At 50.2% G+C, this 9718-nt stretch overlaps 1 protein-coding gene across 3 annotated transcripts; it reads right to left on the reverse strand.

Annotated features, from left to right (window-relative positions):
• Nucleotides 1-2171: 2171 nt before the first annotated feature.
• CRYGS (crystallin gamma S) lies at nt 2172-9670 on the reverse strand. Of its 3 annotated transcripts, none has more exons than XM_058031353.1 (3): nt 9662-9670; nt 3137-3383; nt 2172-2434 (listed from the first exon to the last, which is right to left on the reverse strand). In XM_058031353.1, exons 1-3 carry the CDS (start codon nt 9668-9670, stop codon nt 2172-2174), a joined length of 519 nt encoding a protein of 172 aa, XP_057887336.1. The 3 variants fall into 3 exon arrangements, with proteins under 3 accessions (XP_057887336.1, XP_057887335.1, XP_057887334.1); XM_058031352.1 differs by having other exon boundaries at nt 3089-3383; XM_058031351.1 differs by lacking the exon at nt 9662-9670 and adding an exon at nt 8006-8084 and having other exon boundaries at nt 2172-2444; nt 3141-3383.
• Between the last annotated feature and the right edge of the window lie 48 nt (nt 9671-9718).

Genomic DNA, 9718 nt, shown 5'->3' on the forward strand with positions numbered 1-9718 from the left:
AATGTGATTTGGAGAATTGTTTACCCAGCATGTGAATTGTTTTAATTTAATGACCAATCCCAGTCCAGTTGTGCCAGGACTCTGGTCAGTCACAAGTTTTTATTATTCATTCTTGTCTAACCTTCTGATGTATCCTTTCTCTTTCTTTAGTATTATTTTAATATATTATTTATTTTCATATAATATCATAAAATAATAAATCAGCCTTCTGAGAACTTGGAGTCAATTTCTCATCTCTCATCTCATCCTGGGGACCCACAACACCCAAACAAGCCTGGAGGACAAGGAGAAGGAGGGAAGACTTGGGATAATTGGGTTTAAAAAGTGGGGAGATCAGCAGTGAAAGGGAAGGACATGGGAAAACATTAAGGGCAAATCAGATCCAGGTCTGTCTCCTCCAATGCTCTGGGGTGGATGCATACAGCAACCACAGAGCTGGAGTATCCCAAACCCATCCAGTGCAGGGCATGTGGGATGGGGGCAGAGGGACAGTCCCCAAAATCAGGGTGGGAGGTGGCTAGAAATGCACTGGGTGGAGCTCACCCACCTACAGATTTTCCATTCACAACAGGGACAGCAACAGGCTCACTGTCAAAAAAAAAGCCAGGAGCCAGGCTGTGCTCAAACTGCTGCCCTCGGAGAGTTTTGCATGGAGCCAGGGGGAAAAGGGGACCTGGAGATGAGGGCTGATCCTGGAGAAATATTATGGGGAAAAATACAGTGAAAGCCAACTGTGTTGTTGGATCATCTGCATCCTGCTGATCCGTGATGGAGAGGAGTGGAGGAGGGATGAAGTGGGTGAAGATGCATCATCATTTGCAGGGAAAGGCTGGAATGGGGCAGGGTGCTAAGGGAGGAGGTGACAGCAGGGAGAGGAGGAAGAGGAAGAAGGGGAAGGCAACCCCTCAGCTCATCTTTGTGCTGGGGGAAGTCCAGGGGGCTGGACTTGGTGCTCCTTCCCATTCCCCACTGGCAGCAGCTTTCCCAGGAGGTGGCAGCCTGTGGCTTGATGAGGATCCCTTCCCCTGGCTCCCTGCTCTGTAATAACCTCATACATCAGGGGGAAGGGACTGCAGAGCACGGCTGGGAGGGCTTTGGGACAGTCCTGGGAGGACAAACTGATCCAGGACCAGAACAGCAGCTGCCTGCTCAGGGTGTCCAGGAGGACACATGGCACTGACAAAAACCTCATCCCTTCTCCCAAGCCACCATGGAGCAGCAACAGAGCAGGCAGGGACTCCACAGGGACATGACAGACTGAGCCACCACTGACAACTGGGAACCCAGGGATGTGTGGTGCCACCACTCCACCAGGATGGCCAAACGCTGGAGCACAAACTCCAGCTCAGGGATGCCGTCTTCCTAAAGGATCAGAGGGGCAGGGGATGGGGAAGGGGGTGACAGTGAGGCAGGGAAGGCTCTGCTCCACCCCGGCTCCCCCGGGATCAGAAGGGCAGGGGATGGGGAAGGTGACAATGAGGCAGGGAAGGTTTGTTCCACCCCAGCTCCCCCGGGATCAGAAGGGCAGGGGATGGGAAAGGTGACAATGAGGCAGGGAAGGCTCTGCTCCCTCGGGATCAGAAGGGCAGGGGATGGGGAAGAGGGTGACAATGAAACACAGAAGGCTCTGCTCCACTCCAGCTCCCTCGGAATCAGAAGGGCAGGGGATGGGGAAGAGGGTGACAATGAAACACAGAAGGCTCTGCTCCATCCCAGCTGCCCCGGGATCATAGGGACAGGGGATGGGGAAGGTGACAATGAGGCAGGGAAGGCTGTACTCCATCCCAGCTACCCCGGAATCAGAAGGGCAGGGGATGGGGAAGGTGACAGTGAGGCAGGGAAGGCTCTGCTCCCTCGGGATCAGAAGGGCAGGGGATGGGGAAGGTGACAATGAGGCAGGGAAGGCTCTGCTCCCTCGGGATCAGAAGGGCAGGGGATGGGGAAGGGGGTGACAATGAAACACAGAAGGCTCCGCTCCACCCCAGCTCCCTCGGGATCATAGGGACAGGGGATGGGGAAGGTGACAATGAGGCAGGGAAGGCTCTACTCCATCCCAGCTGCCCCGGAGGCAGGACACGTCGCACCCAAATCCCAAGAATAAGCAGGACAAGGCGGAGCTGAGCGACTCAGTTGCTTTATTGGGGGCTGTAGCAGCCCAGCACGGGGCTGGCTCACTCGGAGATGCTGCGGAAGGACTGGACGGCGGGGCTGGCCGCGCCCCACTCCACGGGCTTGCGGTACTCCCCCTTGGGCAGCACGTACTGCCGGCCCCGGTAGTTGGGGTGCTCGTAGAACACCCAGACGCCCTCCAGCACCCTGCAGGCGTGCACCTCACGCATGTGCCACTCCTCCATGATGGAGGGGCAGTCTTCGGTGGCTTCGAACATCTGCCCGCCAAAATCTCCCTTCTCAAACACCTGGATGTGGCCTCGGCCTCCACTTGGCTAGAAAAAAAAAAAAAATAAAAGGGTGGGGGAAGAGAAAATTATAGAGTTTGGGTTGGAAGGGATTTAAAGATGATCCAGTTCTACCTCCCTGCGGTGGGTGGGTGTCGCAGACAACTTCCATGAAAAATCTTTTCCTTAGGATTTTTCCTCCTGAGAAGCTGAGAGGTGTAAGAAATGAAATGTAAACAATGATTATCTGCTGCTGTGGAATGCAGCAGGTGGATCTGTGATTGGTCTCATGTGGTTGTTTTGAATTAATGGCCAATCACAGTCAGCTGTATCAGACTCTCTGGTCAGTCAAGATTTTATTATCATTCCATTCCCTTCCTTTCAAGCCTTCTGATGAAATCCTTTCTTCTATTCTTTTAGTAAAGTTTTAATATAATATATATATCATAAAATAATAAGTCAGCCTTCTGAAACATGGAGTCAAGATTCTCATCTCTTCCCTCATCCTGGGGCCCCTGTGAGCACCACCACAGATCTGCCTTTCCCCACTGCAATCCAGACTGGGACACACTCACCTTCTCCCCACACCAAACACCTTGCTACTCCCAGAGCAGGACTGTGGGACCAAATCCTTGCAGCCCACCCTCTGTGGCTCCCCAGGAAGATGAACACCACGTTCCCCCCCATGAAACCCTCCCAGGATGGGATAAATGGCAGCATCCCCTGGCGAGGGGTGACACCTACGATCTGGATGTACTTGCAGGAGCCCAGGCGGTCGTTGAGGCCCATCCAGTGGTGGTAGTCAGGGTACTCCCCGTGGGTCAGCACGTACATGTTCCCAGCATAGTTGGGCCTCTCGTAGGCCACCCAGGTGCCTCCATCCACACGGATGGAGTTGCAGCGGCTCAGGTAGCTGTGGAAATCGGGGCAGTCGCTGTCGCACTCGTAGTAACGGCCCAGGAAGTTCTTGTCTTCATAGAAGGTGACCTGAAACGAGTAGAGGGGGCAGAGAGGGGAGGTTCCTCATCCGGAACATCTCTATATTCCAGCCACACCACGGCAGGAAATATCTGAAAGCAGAGCCCTCGAGTGTGGCATTCCCATTCTCTGAAAAATCACCCAAGATTCTTCTCCTGGGAAGCTGAGAAGGCTCAGAGAGAAAGGAAAACAATTCTTATCTCATTTGCTTCTCCTATGTTTTGCCCCTTTGGAATGTGTTTGGAGATTGTTTATCCACAGGTGATTGTTCCATTGGATTCTGCTGTGAGTTGTTTTCACTCTTTGGCCAATCAGAGCCAAGCTGTATCGGGACTCTGAAAGGAGTCACGAGTTTTCATTATTATCTTTTTAGCATTCTGTAAGTATCCTTTCTGTATTCTTTAGTATAGTTTAGTTTAGTATTCTTCAATATAATATAGCATCATAAAATAATAATCTTCTGAGAACATGGAGTCAGATTCATCATTCCTCCCTTCATTTGGGCACCCCACAAATACAATACTCGAGATATCAGAAATCATCAAGCCCAGCCTTGGAACGGGACCAACTGCAGTCAGACAGACTAATTCACCTGTCTGGCCTCAATGCCTCCACTGCCAACAGTGTTCTGCCCTTCTCAGACCTTTGTTCTGTCCCAGTCCAACACAACACTCCCACAGAGAAGTCCCTGTCTTTTTTCCAGCAAAACACCATCAAAGCAATTCACTCCCACCCTCTCTAGATCAGGAGTTACTAAATTATGGCTGGAGAGCTGTGAGAAGTCAATGGAATTTACAAAGCAGGTTTCTGGGGACATGGGTGGGTCCGGAAGCACTGGCTTAGCAGTTGGACTTGATGCCTTTAGAGGGCTTTTCCAGCCTTAACAATTCTATTATTTCCTTTATACTGACTTACCAAGTGTTTGCAGTGAGATCTTAACTGATCTGAAGGGGGTGAAGTCTCTTTCCTCCCAGATCATGTCTTCTAGCCCGTCCTTGCTCTCACTTGAACAACCCAAAACTTCCTTTCTCAAAACTCACTGCCCAAAGCTGGACATCACACAAGCTTTGCCCAAGCCAGGAGAAACTAAGGGAGCATTCCATGTGTGTGGTGGGGAGCAGTTTTATGGATATCCAAGGATTGTATTTGCAGTTGGCTCATTCTGCTTTGGTTGTTGCAAGTCAGTGAAACCTCTGACAAATTCACAATCCATCCCCACATTTTTTTCCCAAGAGCTGCTCTATGGCCATGCTGCTGACCCCAAAGCACTTTATCCTTGAACACAACCTGGCTTGGAAGATCTTTGGAGCTGATGGGCAAATCCCATTCCTCCCACCCGAGGCAACACCCACCCAGCCAGCCCTGGAGAGGAGACCCAGTTTTCCTCAAAAATCCCTTCATTTAAATATTACCAAGCCCTAGACGTGACCAGTCCTTTCTCCAGCCCCATTTTTAGATCCTCCCAGGTGCCAATTACTCATCAAACTTTGCTCTTCTCCAAAAGGATTCCCAAACCATCCCATCTATCTTGACTACACCCCTTGCTTGCTCACAACACCAGATGATCTAAAGAGAATCTTTCTGGCCACACCCAACATGCAGTGGTCCACAATCCATTTTTCCCAGGTTTTTTTTCCACACTGTGATTATTAAGACACATCCCCACCTGCAGTACTTCACCTACAGTGCTTTGGCTACTGGTATCGATGTAACCTCCCTGCTCTTCAAAAATCATTAATTGTCAGTGTTTCAACACAAATCCAGGACAACTCTCTCACTTTTTATTTTTAATCATTTGTTTTGAGCTTAAAATTGAATTAGCTGGAGTTTTCCTGGAGCTGGTTGGTCAGCGTGCCCCACCAGCCTGACCAAGTGATCTGGGGAGTCAGAGTGGTCATGCCAGAGGATTCATGCCCTTGATCTTGTGGCCTGTTACTGAACATTTATTAGGATAATGCTATTTTCCTTTTAATTTCAAGGACTGATTTGCAATCACAAAGCAATTGGTGCACACAAAACAACCTGTCCCCTAACATCCTGAGCAAGCTCTTCCCACCTTCAGTGGAGAGCTGGGAATGACTCTGACCTTTCCAGCAGTGAATGAGGGCTGTGAAAGGAGAGCACTGAAATGCCCAGCTCCTGATTTTCCCACTCTTGGGCAGTTAACCATGCTGGCCAGGTCTTCCTGGCCACAGCCCACTGCCTTTTCCACATGCTGCTTCTGGATCATTGTCTCTAAAGGTATCACCCAAAAAATCTGCCAGTCTGACCCAAAGGCAACACCGAAAGCTCTGCTCACTGGGTTTGGCAGTCATGCATCGCCAGTCACCCTCTTCTTGAAGCCAGTGTTCAAGGAAGCCACAGCAGACCTGGAAAAGCCTCTGCAGTGATTCATTTATTCCCAGTTCAGCATTATCCTCTGCTGGGATAGCTGATCCCTCTCTCCAATATCAGTCTCAAGCTCTGATCCTGTCCCACTCCTGCCCAATATGGTTGATGATGATGAACTCTGCCCAGTGTGGATCTGCTTTCTGGGCAGAGGGAACCTGGATGAGTTCAAGGCCAGCTTGGATGGAACTTGCAGCAACCTGAGATAGTGGAAGATGTCCCTGCCCATGGAAGGGGGTGGAACTGGATGGGCTTCAAGGTCCTTTCCAACCCAAACTGTTCTGGGATTCAGTGATGTTCCTTCCCCACCCAGCCTCACACAACCAAACTGGAGCCTGATGTTTCCAGGGGGGAATTTTCCCTGTATTTATAAAAGCACAAAGCCAAAGAAATCCAAAGGCTTGTATATATATATACACATTAAGGATATGGCTGTTCCTAATTACAACCTAAGTGCTGTTCTCTGGTTCAGTTTCAGAATTTAAGGGGTCCTCCCCACCCATTCTCCAGCACAGCCCTTCAGACACACCCTCAGCTCCTTTCAGTCCTCTGCTTTCCTGCATGGATTCAGGCTGATGTTTTCACCCATAGACTAATTACAGATTCCAATTCCAGATTTGCAGCTTTGTTTCTGTCCCCTCTCACTCGAAGGGAAATTGCTTTCCTTCAGCCAAACCCTGCAGGAGCTCTGCTCCAGCACTCCCCTGTTAACCTCTCCATGCCCAAACCTTGCCTTTTAGGGGTTACCAGGCACATCCCACATTTGCCAGAGCAGATCTTGCTTGCAGGGATGTAAAACTCTCACTTTGGTCACCTCACCTGAGTTATCACATATTGCTTTTCAACAGTAGCTTAGCTAAAAGGAAACTCATAAAAAATATGAAATTTTTACTCATAAAATAGTATCCAACTCATAAAAAAACATCCACTCCTCTATCAGGAGTGATCCCTTTCCAGGGCCGATCACTCACCGAGGCTGTGAGAAATGGTTTTTAATTCCCTATTTTGCCCTTTTCTTCTCCCTGGAATGTGCTAAAAAAGAGGACAGCATACAGAAATAGGAGATAACTCCTTCTGGCCATCTTGCTGCCACCCAGCAGTATATATTCCACAAATTCCCCATGGCACACTCCGAGGGGACACGGCTTTCGGCCGGGGAAAGGCTCAAGGCTTTCCAAGTTGAGAGGAGACTCAAGGACGGAGCAGTTGCATTTCCCCAGCACCTTTTTTAGGTTTATGTACAGAAAGTTTGCACCCCAGGATCCGGGAGCCACCAGCACACCCTCCTCGGCTTCCCAGCCCAACAGCCTGAGAGCCACAGAGCCGAAGGACGCGGAAAAGCCGGGGCCAGATGTGCCAAACCCACTGTGCTTCCAAAGCCCCTTGGGTCTCACAGCCTCCACAGGCTGAAAGGAAACCAGCCCAAAAGCTAAACTCACATAAAGCTCTTCCCACAGCTTCCTAGTGTTCGGTATTCCATAGGGGACACTGGCCCAAGTCCCCACCCTCCTTTCCTTTCCTTTCCCAGCTGTTTCTCCCTGCCCAGTCCCAGACCCAGTACAAGTTCTGTGGGATCAGCCAGCTCAGCTCTGCTAAACCCAAGCCTGAGGAGCTGCATCCCCACCTGAGATGTCTCTCCAGCTGAAGCTGAGCTTCCCAACCTACCTCCTTCTCTGATTTCAGTTCATCCCTGCCGATTGCACCGAATCCCAAGGCCGATGTGCATCATCCCTCAGGGAGCACTCTTCCCTCCTGTGCCATGGCCATCCATGGAGCCTTTCTGTCCCAGCACACCCTCTGCTCCACCATGGAAAAGGGATGTGGCTGCCCTGCTGGTGCTGGCAGTCAGATTCTCTCCAAGGGACCTTTCCATGACACCCCACTCTGGAGGTGCAGTGATTCCCAGCTGGCACAGCCCCTCCACCCCCAATTCACAAGGCATCAGACCCTGCGGATTTAGGACCATTTCAAAATGCCTCTCACCAGTCATTGCGTTTGACTCCATCCTCTGGCAGAGCCACACCTAGAGGAACCAGCCAAAATCTGGGAAAATACTTGGGAGGGCTCAGCTCCAGCTTCCCTCCACGTGAGGAGGGATTTCAAGTGTCTCCCCCTGCCCACACACTGACAGAAGGAGAAAGCTGTCAGCAGAACATAAAAACCCAAAGTTTCTCCACAATTCATCCCTGCAAAATTCTGCACTTTCAGCCAAAATCATGAATATACACTGCAAACAAACCTACCTTGGTTCCAGCTCTGGACATTTTCCGTTCCAGCCAAGCTCCCCTGTGCCGGAGGAACGTCAGCAGCTGTTACAAACAGCCAGGATCCGAGGTGCCCTTTTTATAACGGGCTTGTTTTAAACCAGACAGCCGCTTTGTCATGAGAATAGGATCCAAAAATTGAGTCAGTGATTCTGAGGCTATAGCCGATTTCCAGAAAAGCAAACAGGATTATGGAATAAAGGAAGGCTTCGCCATCCTCCCTTTGTTACCATTTGCTGAGTCAGAACACCAAAACTCTGCCAAATGCACTCAAAACACGGAGCCCCCTGCCAAGGACAAGTGGTCATTTGGCTGCTGCCTCCCTTCCAAGCTTGTTAAACAAGAAGGAATCCTCGTTGGCTCTTGGAGACCCACCCCATTTGTAAGGAGGGCACCTGGTATTCATCAGGGAATGTTCTGGTGCAGTGAAGGGTGCAGTTAAAGAATGACAAACAAGTGCTCAGGGCAGACACCAGAGGATTGCAAAGACCAGCTGTGCATTGAAAGCTCTCAATGGAGACATCTGTGCATCAAAGAGGCTGCAGATTTTCCTGGGACACCCTCAGCTGGAGCCACACTGCTCCAAACACCTCCTGACATAGAGGGAAAGAAGGAAGCGTGGCCACCTCCCCACTCCCCACCAAGTGAGTGATTTCACACATCAAACGACGCCCAGATTTCTGTTGTCTCTTCAAGTGTCACAAATTGAACCCCAACTCTCAGCCCAGCACCTGAGGCTGGAGCAGAGGAGTTTTCCCTTCAGGCCACACTCTGGCCCTGGGAGCAGGCAGGCCGAGGATCACTGGCTTCCACAGCCACCCCCCCGGCAGTGCATTATGAAAAACCACCTCTGCAGCTATTCAGTGCCCCAGCCCAAAGGCTTAGCAAGACAAAGGGACACGAATTTGGCACAGCAGCGCCCGAAACACGCAGCCCCTCTTTCAAATCTGTCAGGACAAGCACTCTCGCAACAGCAGCTCTGTAAATGCAGGCAGATGGGAGAGCCTGGGGCACACACAATCAGCAGCTGCTCCTCTTCCCATTTTAGGAGCCTTGAATCACCCAGAGCTGTTGTTCTCACTGAGGCCACTTGGACTGATTTAGTTTTTAACTCCTGAAGATCACAGTTCAAGCACAAGGTGGGTTCTATCAGCAGGTTCACAGCTCAAAGCTGTGGTCACTTCACACATCCCTCCTTTAGAGTTTGGTTAAATATAATAAATCATCTGAAATAAATAGAATAAATATAATAAACTCACCTCACCTGCCTGCCCAGGAGACCTCCAGAGGAACTCTGAGGCTGTGCACTCAAGAGCACTGTGCCTTCCCCTCACTCAGCTTGGAGAGCTCTTCCCAAGGCACCACCAGCTGCTGCCTCCACTCATCCATGCAATGCCTTTGCCCATTTTCCAAGCTTATTTAAGTGCTCAGCTATGAGCACATCTCCCCAAAACACATCCCACCAGCACATGAGAATGGTGCTTATTCAAGCTGATAATCTTTATGAAAATTATGAGAGACAGGAATAGGGCTGGTTTCAAAACTTTGTGCCAGGGCAGCCTTCAGCTGCATGGCTGAAGTTTACAGGAGTTTTGCTTTCAGCCTAGCAGGACTTACATTCTTTTTTTGACCCACTTTCCCCATAAATTAGCAGTTTCTCTGTCTGACAGGTTCACATTTAATTAAGATAAA

This window comes from Melospiza georgiana, chromosome 10, assembly GCF_028018845.1.
Source record: "Melospiza georgiana isolate bMelGeo1 chromosome 10, bMelGeo1.pri, whole genome shotgun sequence".
NCBI classification, from domain to species: Eukaryota; Metazoa; Chordata; class Aves; order Passeriformes; family Passerellidae; genus Melospiza; species Melospiza georgiana.

What these genes read in the sequence shown, in the direction of transcription:
- CRYGS (XM_058031352.1), bottom strand. An exon ending in ATTTATCCCATCCTGGGAGG is followed by an intron (nt 2,435 to 3,088) that starts GTTTCATGGGGG and finishes AGCCAAGTGGAG; the next exon opens with GCCGAGGCCACATCCAGGTG.